At 43.4% G+C, this 17,212-nt stretch overlaps 1 protein-coding gene across 1 annotated transcript in view; it reads right to left on the bottom strand.

Annotated features, from left to right (window-relative positions):
- Nucleotides 1–17,212, bottom strand: part of LOC306766933 (inactive dipeptidyl peptidase 10-like) — a gene marked incomplete at both ends in the record, with an annotated part of 238,030 nt that overhangs the window by 53,674 nt on the left and 167,144 nt on the right. Inside the window, 2 exons of the mRNA XM_079254791.1 lie at nucleotides 3,414–3,495; nucleotides 3,773–3,825. Coding sequence (XP_079110917.1) covers nucleotides 3,414–3,495; nucleotides 3,773–3,825 — 135 coding nt within the window. The remainder of the gene's footprint in view (nucleotides 1–3,413; nucleotides 3,496–3,772; nucleotides 3,826–17,212) is intronic.

Genomic DNA, 17,212 nt, shown 5'->3' with positions numbered 1-17,212 from the left:
CCCACACCGACGGAGAACCAGGATCCCCAGACCGCCACCTAGCGGCAGCCAGGTCGCACCCCAGTACACCAGCTGCACTCCCCGGGTACAGGACCACCACCCAGCGCCACGTGCACACCTCCCAATACCCTGCCTGTGTGTGATGGGGAGCGGGGAGGAAGAGGGGTCGAGGGACTTAAGTCTGGAGGAAAGCTCACTTTCCTCCAGACTTTGGCGACTCTAACCAGAGAGTCATCACCGACCCAAGAGGGGACCAACTCACCACACGCAGAAGGGGGGCATGAGGCCAGAGAAGAGGCGGGGCGGCAGAAGGGGAATCCCAGACCGATGGTCCACCGCCCCCTCACTCACAGAGGACACCCCCACCTTGGGACATGAAGTCCCCCCTTGTCCACACATCGGCACTTTCACACACATCCGCCACTGTCTCAGCACACACACCTACAGCCACACACACACACTTCCTGACACATTCAGGTCCACCCAGCCACACATTCAGCCCACCCTCAAAACCATCCTCCTGACCCCCACATCACATGTACTTTTTTGCTTATAAAGTAATTCTGGAAATTAGTCTAAGCCACCGCTATCTTTAGTCTTCTGGAGTGTTTTTAGACTAATCCGTGGTGGTTTGTCTTTAGTGACATGAGAGTCCAGCCATTTAAACCAGGTCGATGGAGGTTTAATGGGGATCATTGAAAACAGATAATTGATTTTAGGTAGAATCATCATTTTTATAGTGGCAACTCTTCCCATTAGTGATATGGGTAAAGATTTCCACCGTGTGAGATCGTCCTCAATTGTTTTTAGTAGAGGGACATAATTTAGCTTTATAAGGTCTGACAGTCTGGGTGAGATGTTTATTCCCAAGTATCTAATATCTCCTGACTGTAAAGCAGTGTCAGGAGGATTATGGAAGGAACAGTTGATGGGTAGAACGGTGGTTTTAGGCCAATTAATGGAATATTCAGAAATTGATGAGAATTTATTGATGAGTGCGATTGTCTGACAGATGGATGATTGTGAATTTTGAAGGAAAAGTAATACATCATCAGCATAAAGACTGGTCTTATGCTCCATATTTCTACAGTTAATGCCTTTAATGTCTTTGTTTTGTCTAATGCTAGCTGCTAAGGGTTCAATAAAGATTGCAAAAAGTGAGGAGAGAGTGGACAGCCTTGTCTGGCGCCTCCTCAAACTGAAGCTGTGAGAAGTTTGATCATTTGTCCTGACGCATGCATTTGGATTGCTATACAGTATCTTTATCCAGTCGATAAACGATGAGCCAAACCCCAATTTTCTTAATGTTGCAAATAAGCCATATTGACCTCCATGGTGGAATCAACACTCATGCAGGGAGCACTGGCTGTCCAACAACTTGATTTAGAACAAAAATGTTTTTTTCATAGTTGTTTTTTCTTTGTTTTCTGCCAATAAAACATTCTGATGAGTGTTTACATTGGAGCAGTGAGGAGTCCATCAGTGCAAGGAATTATTCACAATAATGAGAGAAATATCCCCTAATGGAATGAGTTTCTGGTTATTTGTGTTGCGCTTCACAGGGCTTGTAAATTTGACACTTTGAGGATGTAGCTGTATAAATCCCAGCCTAGATTGTCATTGTGATTATATTGTCAATATTTTACTGTATTTAATGAGACAGCAATGTTTATGAGGCATGAAGAGTTATGAGCCATAACATCCTGTATGCACTATGAACACACATCTTCCTTACATAAGATTTAAAGTAGTTTGGATCTCAGAAAAAAAAAGAAAAAAAAAAAAAAAAAAAACATACTTTGAACAAAAAATGAGTTTCTCTGGTGCTGTTACTTCAGAAGAAAATGGATCATGTTCTTTTTAGAAAGTGTTTCGTACAGTAATAGTTGTGTTTGTGAAGTGGGGGCAATGAATGAAACAAGTGGGAACTTTTGCGCTTGGTTATTTCTGTGCATGTAGCTGTGTAAATCAGACTATGGTGAGGAAATGCTCTTGGGACAAAGTTATATTTTTAGCCCAAAGATGCAAACACAAGCTGATTTAACCTCAGTCCCATCTGATGAGGGACTACTCTGCCTGTAAAATGGTCCGCTGGATCATTAAGTGATGTGGTGTTTATGGGTGAACTCCTGGCTTAAATGGTTCACCAGCTTCTTCTCATTTATGGGCCAAATCCATGGATAGCTTTGGAAACAGAAACAAAATTTCTTGTCTACCTTCTTTTGTGTATGTTGTCTCGTCATGTTTTCCATGACAATAAAGCTGTGTAGCAACTAGCTGAAGACCCAACATATTGCTGTTTATATAAAAAACACTGTACAGATATGTCAGTGTTTTTTTAATTTTTTTACCTTATCCTGTAAGGCATCATATTGTGGAGTCGGCTGTTTTTTTTTTAAATCCCACTCATTATTATGTGACCTTGTTGAAAGCTATTATTTGAAATTTCTCTTTCTGCTTCTTTATTGAATGCTTATTTTTATTCATTTTGCTTGCTTATAATGCAGACAGGGCCTTCTAGTATGTCAAAAACAGCTTGAAGTATTTACTGTTGAAATAAGTTTATATTTTATAATGCTTGAAGAATGTTGCCAGATGTGTTGCAACATAAGAAGACAGAAAGTAGTTCTGAACAGAAAGGGGACAAAAGGGAAGAGCGAAAGTAACAGCTATTCGTATTGCTTCTTGATGTACATATAAAGTCCAAATCACAGGCACGAGCCCAGAAAGTGTCTGTGTGCATTGTCAGACGTAACCACTACCTTCGCAAAAGAAAGTGTTCATGACTCTCATGGAGCTACAAATGTTGCAATATGAAACACTGTCAGCTCATGAACTGGTTGTCTTCAGGTGAATTAGCCAATCAGAGGTCATAAATGTGTTAATATAGTGAATAAAAACTTGTTTCGTGCTGTACACTGAATAAAAAGTTTCATTTCCTCGTCTCCTCTAGGCACGCTTTCCTTCGGATAAGCAGAACCTCATGGTTAAAGAGGTAGAAGCTTCACTTCCCTTCTCTTTTTCTTTGCTAAACTAAAATGATTTATTTTCTTTTAAAAACATTAATTAATTTACATATCTGAAAGAGACAGACTCCAGTAGGCTGTAAACCCCCCTGAACTAGGACCCCCCATTAACCAATCTCCCTCCTTGATTATCCCCTATCTTCCACCCTGACCCACCAACAGTCATATAGGTGACTGCCCAGACATCTGTTTTTATTTAGCTAGCTATCCAGAACCTGACCTTCACCGTGTGCTGCTCGAGAGGAAGGGGGTGATTATAGGCCCATCTCAAGCAGCGGTTAATTAATCAACAACTGCACTCAAGATGGTGTTTATGCTTCTAATGAGGGTGGTGTGATGGGGCCAGAGACCCTAGGCTGGGAACCACATTGAGTTTAGGGAACCTACCAACTGCTGACCCTGAATGCCCCATGAGGCAAACTGAAGGACAGAGTGTGAGACTTCTGGAGGATTCAGCTCCCACACTTCTCTGAAATGACAAATAATCCCATCATCACGTTACTGAAAGCACCAGTACAACCAGTACAACAGATGTACAGTACAGTACAATGAGGCTAGTATGCAATAACTTCTAATTGTTTTGTGGTCATAATTTGTCTCATCTTTTTGGACTTTAGCTTTGAAAATAGTCCCGATTCAATAAGTACTTTGTGATTCCTGTTTGCAAAGAACAGGATGCAACAGAGTAAATACGTCACAACAACTACATACGAGTAAGATTCCATGGTTTATGCTCTGTTTCTCACCTTGTATAAAGGTTGTAGATCAGGTATGAGGCCAAGAAAGAATGCTGGTAGACCTGAAGTTCAATAAAGAGAAAACAAGTTTAAATTAACAGATTTTCACCCTTTACTTACAAAAAATGAGATAAACAGACTAAATTTAGACAAATTTAAACTCATTTCAGCCGCCTGTATACGAGATCTCGTTCTTTCGGTCACGAACCACAGCTCATGACCATAGGTGAGGGTAGGAACGTAGATCGACTGGTAAATGGAGAGCTTCGCCTTCTGGCTCAGCTCCTTCTTCACCACGACAGACCGGCGCAGAGTCCGCATTACTGCAGACTCCGCACCGATCCGTCTGTCCATCTCACGCTCCATCCTTCCCTCACTCGTGAACAAGACCCCGAGATATTTAAACTCCTCCACTTGAGGCAGGACCTGACTCCCGACCCGGAGAGGGCAATCCACCCTATTCCGGCTGAGGACCATGGTCTCAGATCTGGAGGTGCTGATTCTCATCCCAGCCGCTTCACACTCGGCCGTGAATCGCTCAAGCGAGAGCTGGAGATCACGACCAGATGAAGCCAACAGGACCACATCATCTGCAAAAAGCAGAGACCCAATCCTGAGGCCACCAAGCCGGATCCCCTCAACACCTCGGCTGCACCTAGAAATTCTGTCCATATAAGTTATGAAAAGAATCGGTGATAAAGGGCAGCCTTGGTGGAGTCCAACCCTCACCGGAAACGAATCCGACTTACTACCGGCAATGTGGACCAAGCTCTGACACCTGTCATACAGGGACCGGACAGCTCGTACTCCCGGAGTACCCCCCACAGGGGGACACGGTCAAACGCCTTCTCCAGGTCCACAAAGCACATGTAGACTGGTTGGGCAAACTCCCATGCCCCCTCCAGGACCCCAAAGAGGGTATAGAGCTGGTCCACTGTTCCTCGACCAGGACGAAAACCACACTGCTCCTCCTCAATCTGTGGTTCGACTATCAGGCGGACCCTCCTCTCCAGGACCCCTGAATAGACCTTACCAGGGAGGCTGAGGAGTGTGATTCCCCTGTAATTGGAACACACCCTCCGGTCCCCCTTCTTAAAAAGGGGGACCACCACCCCAGTCTGCCAATCCAGCGGCACTGTCCCCGATGTCCACGCGATGCTGCAGAGCAGCAGGAGATTTTTAACCACTTTTCAATATCTCCCCTCCCTGAGCTGTCACCTTATCGTGGTGGAGGGGTTTGTGGGTCCCAAAGATCCTAGCAGCTATGTTGTCGGGGCTTTATGCCCCTGGTAGGGTCACCCATGGCAAACAGGTGTCTAGGGGAGGAACCAGACCAAGTAGGGCTCAAAGATCTCTATGATGAATACAACCATGGGAACCATGTTCCCTTGCCCTGGATTAGGTTACCGGGACCCCCCACTGGAGCCAGGCCTGGGGGTGGGGTACGAGAGCAAGCGTCTGATGGCTGGACCTTCTTCCACTCTGGAGTTGCTCATGGTGAGAGGCGCCGAGCAGGTGTGGGCATTCTCATCAGCCCCCAGCTTGGTGCCTGCACGTTGGGGTTTACCCCGGTGGATGAAAGGGTAGTTTCCCTCCGCCTCCGGGTGGGGGGACGGGTCCTGACTGTTGTCTGTGCTTATGCACCAAACAGCAGTTCAGAGTACCCACCCTTTCTGGAGTCCTTGGAGGGAGTGCTGGAGGGTGCTCCTTCTGGGGACTCCATTGTTCTGCTGGGGGACTTCAATGCTCACGTGGGCAATGACAGTGAGACCTGGAGGGGAGTGATTGGGAGGCATGCCCCCCCCTCTGAACCCAAATGGTGTTTTGTTATTGGACTTCTGTGCTCGTCATGGATTGTCCATAACGAACACCATGTTCCAACATAAGAGTGTCCGTATGTACACCTGGCATCAGGACTCCCTGGGCCGCAGTTCGATGATGGATTTTGTAGTCGTATCGTCGGACCTACGGCCACATGCCTTGGACACTCTGGTGAAGAGGGGGGCGGAGCTTCAACTGATCACCACCTGGTGGTGAGTTGGCTCAGATGGTGGGGGAGGAAGCCGGTCAGAGCTGGCAGGCCCAAACGTGTTGAGGGTCTGCTGTCTGCCATCCGGCGGCTCAGGAGGGGGAAGCAGTGCTCCATCAACACTGTGTACAGTGGAGGTGGGGAGCTGCTGACCTCAACTCGGGACGTTGTGGGTCAGTGAAGGGAACACTTCGAAGACCTCCTCAATCCTAACGACACGTCTTCCGATGAGGAAGCTGAAGTATGACTGTTTATTAGTGATGTTGTGTGCCTTCATTTAATTTCTATGTAACTGCCTACGTGCAGCTGTGCACGGCTGCATCCTGTTATTCGGCTATGCACAGCTGCATTCTGTAAAACAATTGTGTTTGCTTTAAGAAGGTCATGAGAATGTTGAGAAGACTCAATAACACAACTGAGTCAGCCACTGTGTGTATGTGGGGAAAAAGGTTGGCCACCTCTCTACCTGCTCGCGCACGGTGTTGTTTGTGCCAGGGTATAAAGTGGAGAAGTCCCGGACTTCTGGTGGAGTCTGCTGCGGGTTTCACTGATCAGGACGCCCAGCTGGTATTTTTTGGCACTCTCTACCGGGGTTGTGGGCTCTCCAACCTATCGCGTAAAACGGTAAGAGCTGGAACTGAAACTATCTAAGTGCTATACCAATGATGTGTTTGCTTTCTCTTTGCTGTTCAGATTAATAAATGCGATTTAATTGTTGAACACTGAGAGTCTGTTGTGGTCATTATTCACCGACTTCCACGATCCTGTCTGAATAAATAAAAGTGTTTCATTACAGAAGCAGAGCTGGTGGACTCAGGGGTGGACTCTCCTATCTCTGGGGCTGAAGTCGCTGAGGTGGTCAAAAAGCTCCTATTATTAAGTTTTTATTAAGTTCTTACTAATGAAAAGGTAAAATGGATATTTAATTGAGTAATGAAAAGGAAGGAAGACTGTGAAAAAAGGAGCTACATAGATAACTTGGCCTATTTTGGTTGCAGAGTTTCTCTCTATTTGAGTATTAAGCAACTTTATTGAGAACTGAAAAAAAAAGTTGCTAGTGCACTTCGTGCAGTTTTCTGAAAGAGGTCATAGTTTTTTTAGACATTTTTGTTGGAAGTTATCTGATATTAATAAATTAACTATTTATTTACTTGTTTTTGTTGTTTAGAGATAAATGTAAAATAAATGGATAGTTGTGTTTTAGGCTCTAGGGGTAAGATAACTGTAAGAGGGAGAATATACAATAGGCTACTTAAGACCAACATGATTTTGTTATGGATAGGTTAAAGGTGGAGTATGTAAGATTAAAAAAAAAAAATAACTAAGAAAATAACTACAATCATAATTAGATAGTTTTTTTGAACATGTAGGTTCCAGGCTGTCCATATTCGATGCGTTATTGAATTACAAGTTTAATTAACCCCTTAACCGTCGGCGGCCCGCCTGCGGGCCGTTTTCCATTTTTCTTTTTATATCACGCTCCTACAATATCTTAGACGTTTACTATTTCAATAAAACTGCACATGACACACCGTTAGGCTCTCTCCTTCTGATTGACCCCATTTTTGACCAACTGGATTGATCCATGGTCGTTCTTTAGCCAATAATAGCCAATATGTCAACCTAGGTGGTCTGACCATCACATACGTTTCTGCTTCCAGACCTCGCCCACCAACTCTGATGCCAGTTCTGACGTTGTTTCTTACTGTTGCCGTATCTCCAGTGGTTCTGTTGGGTCTGCTAAAGACGTGGGACCTGGTTTGTTAGAAAACTTGGGGTCTCGGCTCTAAAACGTCAGACCCCGGACCGGGGGAACCGTTCATGCGGGTGTCGTTCAGTCCAAGTGTGCGTGAAGCAAAAAGAGCAGCGATGAAAGAGACGCAGCGGTTCAACACCTCTATTTCCCTCCAGTTGTAAACATTTGTTCATAAATAGAAAATGATAGAAAGAAAATAAGCTGCTGCTGATTTATCTGCGTGTGTGTGGACCGCTTCCATACTCTGTGTGCGCATGCGTGCAGCGATGCGTGTCTGTTAGAACATACACTTATTACAGTCGCAGGACTAATGTGGGATAAAAACTTCTTGTTTGTCTTTATTAGTCTGTCATGTGATTGTGATGGAAACCCAGCAGCTCTTCAGATGAAGAAGGAGCAGCTCCTTCCAGAGGAAGACTACATTCCTGCCCTTCAGACCACCAGGACCCCTGCTCATCATAACAGCTACATATTCTGCTCTCCTGCTTTTTACTTTACTTTTACAAACACTCTTTATCAGACAATAGTTCTAATCTAATGTAAATATGTAAATTCTATTGTGTTCTGGTATTTTTATTATTACATTTTGTTTACATTACATAACATGGCATTATATTGTTTACATAGGAAAGGCTTCATGCTACAGCTCCATCTGATTTTCCAGTCCATATCTCCATCTCCCCATGAGCAGCATGTTGACAAAGTAGAAGAGAAATTCAGACCAGGGAAAAAACTGAAATTTCCTTGTGTTCCAACTTCAATAACTTTATGCTGCTTACTGTTACAATACATCTGAAAGCTCAGGGTAAAACTTTCGAGTGTTATCTTTAAAAAGAGACCATGCTGTTGAACATACTCCAAAGAGTTCAAGAACAGCATCTACTTTAATTTGGGTATGTCTCTTTCAGGCATGTTTGGCATTTTGGGGGGTGACTGTTAATGGGTTAATGACAAATTACAAAAAGCACTTTTTTTTTACTGGTAGGCAAACATTTCAGAAGAGTCTTTGAAGAGAGTGAGTTATACATTAAAATCATTGCAAATTTTGTTATCCAAGAAGGAAAAGGTTCTAGGAGGTGATTCTAATACCATACAAAATGGAAAATTGAATTGATTACCACTGGAAAAGGGAATAATAAAAAGATCAAGAATGTTGAAAAATTTAATAAAGGATTGTGGACTGATGGATTCATGGAGGATAAGTCATCCAAAAGAAAAATAATTTATGTTTTACTCTAACCCACACAAGAGTTATTCAAGGATAGATTTTCTGTTTATTTCTAAACAAGATATTTATAAAGTGAAGAATAATGGGATTGAACCAATAACTATAAGTGATCATGCGCCTATTTGTTTTATATTGGAAATAGATAAGGGCTTTTCCTCTTATAAATAATGGAGGCTTAATTTGTCAATCTTATCAGATAAAACATTGGTACAAGAAATAAAACAATGTATTCATCAATATAGTGAAGACAATGACAATGGAGAAGTTGATCTAACGACCTTATGGGAATGTGGTAAGGCAGCAATTAGAGGAAAAATTATGGAAATAACATCTCGAATGAAAAAAAAAAAATCCAACATCAACAGAAAAACGTAGAGAAAGAAATAAAAAAAAATTGGAAATGGAACATGTAAGAACTTTTAAAAAATCTATGTTAGAATTAAAAGAAAAAAGATATGAATTAGATCAATTATTTACTTTTGTAGCCCTGGTAAATAAGGGAATTAATTAATTTAATTCCTGTGTTCAGATTGGATCATTTTGAACATAACGTATTGTTTAAATTGATAATTTAAGAAAACTTTTAATGAATGGGTTTTTGTTTATTAAGAAGTTTGGTAATATGTGTGCTTTGTGTATAATCATAAAGTAATTTCACAATATTATGACCGGCAGTCACATGGGTTTGTTTAAACTGTTCGGTTGTTACTTGAAATCACCCGTCAACTAAACGGTGAGTTAACTTGTGGTCAAGGAAGTGCTCATTTATTTGGTTTATGTGAAGAACAACTAATTGTTATTAAAGCTGACCATTGTTTTGTTTTTTTTCTCAAAGTGGTTGTCTGGTGCGGTATCTGCTAGTCTGTTAGCATAGTGAATTTTCGTATTACAGTAAAATCAGACTAACAAACAGGTTTGTTAGTCTGTTTGATTTTGGTAAAAAGCCTGATGGGGTGCTACACTTTAAAAGCTGCAAATGCTTTGCGATTTATATAAGAAATGTATTATGAAACGAGTAACAGAGCAAACAGATTTCTAGCGTTTCAAATGAAAAAGAGACAGAGCGATTAGTAACAAAAGTAAGACATCCTGTATCTAAGGAAATCTACATAAGACCAACAGATATTGCAAGAGCATTTGCAGACTATTATAAAATTTTATATGACAATCAAGGCATTGACGCACTGGATAAAATAATGAACATATTTACAGATAAGTTTATTTTACAAATGTTGACTAATTAGCAAGCATTGGAGATGATAGAACCAATTACCCTTAAAGAAATAATTGACAAAATCAAACATTTTAAAAACAATAGGAGTCCATGAGTCGATGGGTTTACTGGGGAATTCTATAAATGTTTTATTGAAGGGGTAGTACCATTATTACAAAGAACATTTAATCATGTTTTAGAAACTGGAAATGGTCTGAAGCTCTTATTTCTGTCCTGCATAAGGAAGGAGAAGATCCTGTCAGCCTGCTTTGTAATGATATAAAGATTTTTAACAAGTATGATGGCAAATAAAATTCAGAAATATAGATCAAAATTATTTAAACTTGATCAAACAGGCTTTATTCCTGGAAGACAGGGTGCTAACAATATTAGAAAAACTTTGAATCTTATATCCTGTGCCAAGAGAAGCTCAAACATTAATGTACTACTAAGTTTAGATGCACAAAAGGCATTTGACTGTGTAAAATGGAAGTATTTATATCATGTACTGTGTGTTTGGATTTCATTCAAAGTTCATAAATTGGATTAAACTTATCTATAAAGATCCAAAATCAAGAATGAAAGTAAATTGGATGTTGTTTGGATTTCTTTCCTTTGAAGAGGAGTCCAGCAAGGCAACTGCTTCAGCCCATTATTATTTGCTTTAAGTATAGAACCTCGAGCTGAATGCATGACGTGGGTCATCTTATCCAAATAATTTGGGCTTTGGCACCTCACAACGCCACATTGTGGCTTCTTTGAAGCTCCACCACAGACCCTAAAACAGACCCTAAAACTCTGTGCTTGCGTTTTTTTGATGGCTCACTGACATTTAATTTGTACGTTCTCTGAGCTATTGTTCCCTTGTCAGTCTGATGTCGACTCTTGTTCTGTCTCTTGCTCTGTTCCTTTCTCTCTTTGTTTTCTTCTCTTCCTCTGATAATGTCCTCTTGGGTTTCATAAACAAAACAAAAAAAACAAATCAGCCACAGTAACATTCAAAAAGGCTGGAGTGTTGATATCTAGTTGTTGGTGTGTGATGTGATGCTCTAAAGCAAAATCCTGCTGTAAATGGCTGAGTTCGAACCAAGCAGCAACCTCCAGCGGTTGAAGGTGAAGCCTGTGTGGAACTGTCAAAATGGCAGTTCCCCCCTCATCCACTAGGGACTCCAACACAGAGCAGGACACCTTCACAGCAGAAATAAACATGCCTGGTACAAAAACATTTTAGGTTTAATAGGTCGTTTATGAAAACTGGGGGGTTAGTGAATTTTTTATTCCTCCTCTGCATAGAAGTTTTTTCATCTTGAAATTTGGCATATTTCGGGGCGTGTCCTCTTTATTGCATGAAGAATATTTAGAGGTTTTGGTTGTGAAAATTAAAATGGAATGTTTCTTGATGTACAGTCCAACCTCAAGGAAAAGGAATTACTAGCATCAGCAGTAGTGGATCAGTTTCCATGTCTGAAGGACAGTCGTGGCACAGGCCACGTAAGTAGTTTTTAGTCTTGTATATAAAGTATGTTGAATTGTCTTGTACACAAAAAATGTGCTATTTAAAAAAAAAAAAAAACATTCCAAAATTTTTTATTAATTCTTCTGTGAGTCAAAATAAAGCATATTCAGTAAATCACATACCTTGTTTATCACATTGTATGTTTCCATCATTAGTATGAAAAAGAACATAATTTACTAAATTGGGGCACTTGAGGACTGCATGTTTGAGATCCCTGCTTTAGACCAGTTCTGAGCTTAAAGTAAGTCTTAGGATCTTTAAAAAATATATTTTTTAATCAGGTCCTAATTTCAAAGTTGCTTCTGGTTCTGTTATTTCTTATATTCTGTTTCTTATAGTCTTTCCTTTGGCTTGAAAACATTAGGTTCACTCCAGGAAGAAAACATCGTCCTGCAACAGGGTTTTTGGAGGAGCGTCTTTGCAACATTAGGAAAAGGTTCCATTCCTGCAGGAGAATTGAGTCTACTCAAGGCCCTCAGGAAGATGGGATCATTTTGCTGAGTACAGCAAGCTTACCTTTCCATCTAAATCTAATTCGTGAGGCGGTGAGCTGTCATTGCTGTTAATTCCATTCATTTTCTTAACTGCTTAGTCCAGTTCTTAGCCAAAGCTGGAGCCTATCCTAGCAGTCATTGGGGAGGTCGCTCCATCCCATAGCCATGGCTGCTGCTATTTGTTTTTTACAGAGGTCACTATTTCTCCAGAGCAAGCCATCCAATGGACCGAGTGGCTCAAGAATAATATTTGGCCACCGCCACAAGTTGTCCAGTTCTTGCTGGAGACTGCCATCCACAGAGCTCAATGGATTCAGTCAAATGGCTCAATGCCAATCCCCAGAATATCTCTGAGTTTCCACGTTTAGTGGTAAGCTTACATGTCACAAAATAAGTTTGACTGTATCAATGATCATGCAATAATTTAAGTTTGCATCTTTCTCTTTATCTGTTTTCAGATTTCCCAAGATTTCTCTGTCCAGAGTCCTTTGGAAAACTGACTGAAAGCTGGAACACCTCATTCTCAGAAAAGATCATTCACATGGCTAAAAAGGCAGCAGATTGTCCCATCAGCATAGATTTGCTTCCAGCAGGTGTTCTCCTTTAACAAAAATGGTCGTTGACTTAATTCTCCTTTAATTGAGATTAAAATTACATTTTTACCCATTCTAAATATAAGTACAAGAACACACAGGTGGTGCACTACCACAGCATATTTGTGTTTCTGAAACCACTAGCTTCATCAAAGTATTCTCAAAATCCCACACATTCTAGCAAGCTCCTCTGCTGAGTAGATGTGATCTTCGCGTGACGTAGCATGGCAGCACATGCACTGGACAAAGCAAGTGCTAACGCGCAGCCTCCTCTAACTGGTGAGGAGGAGGGTAGAAACAGTCTGACCACTCCGGATCTAAAGGAGCTGGGGATGTTTTTGGGGACGTATGCTGGGTTAGGACACAGCACGGCCCTTTCCTTGTATTCTGAGGCAGTCCAGGAGTCATGGAGCCACAAATCCCACTGAGGTGCGAGGGCCCCTGACACCAGTGTGTCTTTCAGGAAGCGTTTGACAGGGAGGGGATGACTGAACAGAGATCTGTCAGCAAAACCTTCATGACTAAATAAAATACCCGGAGCATAAGTTTTATTGGTGCTGAAGGCCAGATTCCTCTCCCACAATATGTGGAGGATAGAGAGGACGCAGGGTAGTGTGCACACTGTGGGACTCTTTCCAGACACCAGCGCCGGAAACTGACCACTGGGAGAAGTAGAGCATAGTAAGCGAAGTAAATCCTGGATCCTGCACACAGAGTTGGAAACCCCAGAGCGCTGGTGTGCTCCGGCGCAATCATTGAAAACTGATTTTCCTTGATCCAATCTAAGACCAGGTAAATCAGTGAGACAGGATGAAAGGCGCAGGGCAACATCTGAGGCCATGGCCCCCGGTGGGGGCTCGTCCCAGTAGGGTGGCAAGGCGGAACATGCTCCACATGTTAACAGCAGAAGGTCCACTGAGGACCAAACAGTCCAACCAGTTGTGCAAACGGTGACAACTGCTGTGGTTGTGCACAGGTTCAGGATAGTGCTGGCAACTTTAGCAAATTCCTCTGTGCCTTCTGCAAGATGATCGGGTTCCTCAGCCTTCTTAGTGATGCTTTAAGCTGGCAGCAAAGGTCGCTGAGACCTGGTAGGCACACTGATGAGCAGGGCCGTCTCCCAGCTTTAACACCAAAAGTAGCTGATAGACTTGGCTCCATGGCAGGGACCAGCAGGGATCCACCTTGGTAACTGAAGTGCAGGTGAAGACTGGTTCCCTCAGCTTCACTGTAGTAACATTTCAGCAGGGTCCAACCTAACAACCTGCCTCATTCTGAGACTGACAAATCACTCATGGAAATGTATGTTCCAGCTGGAAGCATCACATGACAGCTGGGTACTGCATTACGTGGTTATCAGTGTTTTGTCTCTTCATTATGCTGCATTGTTGCAGAAAGAAGACATTATGACATTATAGCAGTCAGGGACTTTCCATAGCACCAGCTGCAGGCCTCATCTGGCCCCAGTTTGCTGTGATCTGAAGATCACAAATCTATTTGTCATATTTTGCTGTTGTTGTTTTCTAGTTTGATCATCAGTTTGAAAAAAGTGACAGATAAGTATCTGAATTTGACAGATAAACAAGGCGAAGTGGCTTTGCTGTTGCTGCCAGTGCTTCTCCCCACAGCACCCAATAAAGTCGGAGGGAGACTTCACCGACCAAGCAGGCGGGAAAGTCGCAAGGCTTTCACTGACATCCATCCTGTGAGTTCTGTTATTCGATATTTGGTTCACAGTCACTTTTGACGACACTGTTTTGGCATCTTATCTGACTCTTTCTCCCTCTTTTTATCTCTTTCTATCATTCTTTTTTCTTAATTTTTATCCTCAGATTGGAACAAACATGGTGGAGTAGTGGCAAATAGAAACATGGAGAACCCACATGTGCTTGCAGAGGACATTAGCTGTTCCCAAGCATTTGTCATAATAAACGGGACTGCCATGGAATACCCCACACTTGTGGGTGCAGTTGGTGGATGTTTTAAAACATTTTTGGGGAGATTGTTCAAACTGTTGTCTTTGAAATGCCAGGACATGAGACAAGTGCTTTCAAACTGCTGCACGCTCAGTAAAGGATGACTGACTGAATTACAGACAAGTTAACTGGGCTTGGAATACTGCTACAGACTTAAGTACAATGTTGAGATATTGATGCATATTGTTTTTACATGATTGAATAGTTGTGAACAGTATTTCAGTGCATTTCCACATATTCAGATGTAAATATATCAAATAAAAAATAAAAATATATATTTTTTGCATTGGTGGGCATGTTATTTATATAGCTTTGTGTGCTATAAAAATACTGTATTTCTTGTAAAAAAAAATTAAAAGAATGAAATTAGATCATTTTAACCCAACTGTCACCAATATAATAACCTATCCAATGGGTTTTTCTTTTTAATCCAATAGTTGGAAAATCTTTACGCCACAAAATGGTCATTTTTACCCAACTTTTGGGTAGAAATCACAACCCAGTGTGCTGGGTCCAACTCATAACCCAACCCCGCTGAGTTGGAATAACCCAGCTGCTGGGTTCAGACTGGGTCTTTTTCAACCCAGAAATTTTTAGTGGGAATGATTCCTATCAAATCTCCTTCCATCTGGTTCACATCTGGGGAATCAAACATCTCCCAATTCCTCTGAAAGAATAAACCATTAGTTTAAAAACATTACAGAAACCTAAAGATAGGCGAAGATTACAATGACCTGCTGTGGGTAGGGTTCTGGGACCTGGGGGGCCTGCTGGGACCTGGGGGGTCTGCTGGGACCTGGGGGGTCTTGGGTTCTTGGGGCCGTGGCCGTCCTCCTTAACTAGTACTCAGTTGATCTTTGATGGCAGGACCTCAGGTTGCACATTAGGGAGTAGGTGGAGGAGGTGGAGTAGGGGGACTAGGAGGAGTTGGTGGAGAAGGTGGAGTAGGTGGAGTCGGAGTAGGTGGAGTAGATGGAATAGGTGGAGAAGGTGGAGGAAATGGAGTAGGTGGAGGAGGTGGAAAGGTGTTGCCGATGTTAGTAGGGAGGAGGTGGAGTAGGTGGAGGAGATAGACGAGGTAGAGAAGGGGGAGGAGGTGGAGTAGATGGAATAGGTGGAGGAGGTGTAGTAGGTGGAGGAGGTGGAGGATGTGGAGTAGGTGGAGGAGGTGGAGGAGTTGAAGGAGATGGAGGAGGTGGAGTAGGTGAAGGAGGTGGGGGAGGTGGAGTTAGAGGTGGAGCAGGTGGAGGAGGTAGAGTAAGTGGAGTAGATGGAATAGGTGGAGGAGGTGGAGAAAGTGGAGGAGATGGAGTAGGTGGAGTAGATGGAGGAGGTGAATAAGGTGGAGTCGGTTGAGGAGGTGGAGGAGATGAAGTAGGTGGAGGAGGTGGAAAGGTGTTGCAGATGTTAGTAAGGAGGAGGTGGAGTCAGTAGAGGAGGTGGAGGAGAGATGTTTGTGTGTGTGTGTGTGTGTGTGTGTGTGTGTTTACTGTGTATGTGTGTGTTTACATACCGTTATGACTCCATGTATCCTGGATAACTGTATTACTATATAACTGTATGACTTCATAACTTTATAACTGTATTACTGTATCACTGTCCATCCATCCATCTTCTGCTGCTTATCCGGGGTCGGGTCGCGGGGGCAGCAGCCTAAGCAGGGAAGCCCAGACTTCCCTCTCCCCAGCCACACTTGCCAACTCTGCGGGGGGATCCCGAGGCGTTCCCAGGACAGCGGAGAGATATAATCCCTCCAGGGTGTCCTGGGTCTTCCCCGGGGTCTCCTCCCAGAGGGACGTGCCTGGAACGCCTCACCAGGGAGGTCCAGGAGGCATCCTGACCAGATGCCCGAGCCACCTCAACTGGTTCCTCTCAATGCGGAGGAGCAGCGGCTCTACTCTGATCTCCTCCCGGATGACCGAGCTCCTCACCCTACCTCTAAGGGTGAGCCCGGCCACCCTGTGGAGGAAACCCATTTCAGCCGCCTGTATACGAGATCTCCTTCTTTCGGTCACGACCCACAGCTCATGACCATAGGTGAGGGTAGGAACGTAGATCGACTGGTAAATGGAGAGCTTCGCCTTCTGGCTCAGCTCCTTCTTCACCACGACAGACCGGCGCAGAGTCCGCATTACTGCAGACGCCGCACCGATCCGTCTGTCCATCTCACGCTCCATCCTTTCCTCACTCGTGAACAAGACCCCGAGATATTTAAACTCCTCCACTTGAGGCAGGACCTGACTCCCGACCCGGAGAGGGCAATCCACCCTATTCCGGCTTAGGACCATGGTCTCAGATTTGGAGGTGCTGATTCCCATCCCAGCCGCTTCACACTCGGCCGCGAATCGCTCAAGCGAGAGCTGGAGATCACGACCAGATGAAGCCAACAGGACCACGTCATCTGCAATAAGCAGAGACCCAATCCTGAGGCCACCGAGCCGGATCCCCTCAACACCTCGGCTGCACCTAGAAATTCTATCCATATAAGTTATGAACAGAATTGGTGATAAAGGGCAGCCTTGGCGGAGTCCAACCCTCACCGGAAACGAATCCAACTTACTACCGGCAATGCGGACCAAGCTCTGACACCTGTCGTACAGGGACCGGACAGCCCTTACAAGGGGGTCCGGTACCCCATACTCCG

This window comes from Telmatherina bonti (genome assembly GCF_933228915.1).
Source record: "Telmatherina bonti genome assembly, chromosome: 15".
In the NCBI taxonomy this organism is placed as follows: domain Eukaryota; kingdom Metazoa; phylum Chordata; class Actinopteri; order Atheriniformes; family Telmatherinidae; genus Telmatherina; species Telmatherina bonti.
Note: the sequence above shows the minus strand (reverse complement) of the source record. Positions and strands in the feature narration are given on the sequence as shown.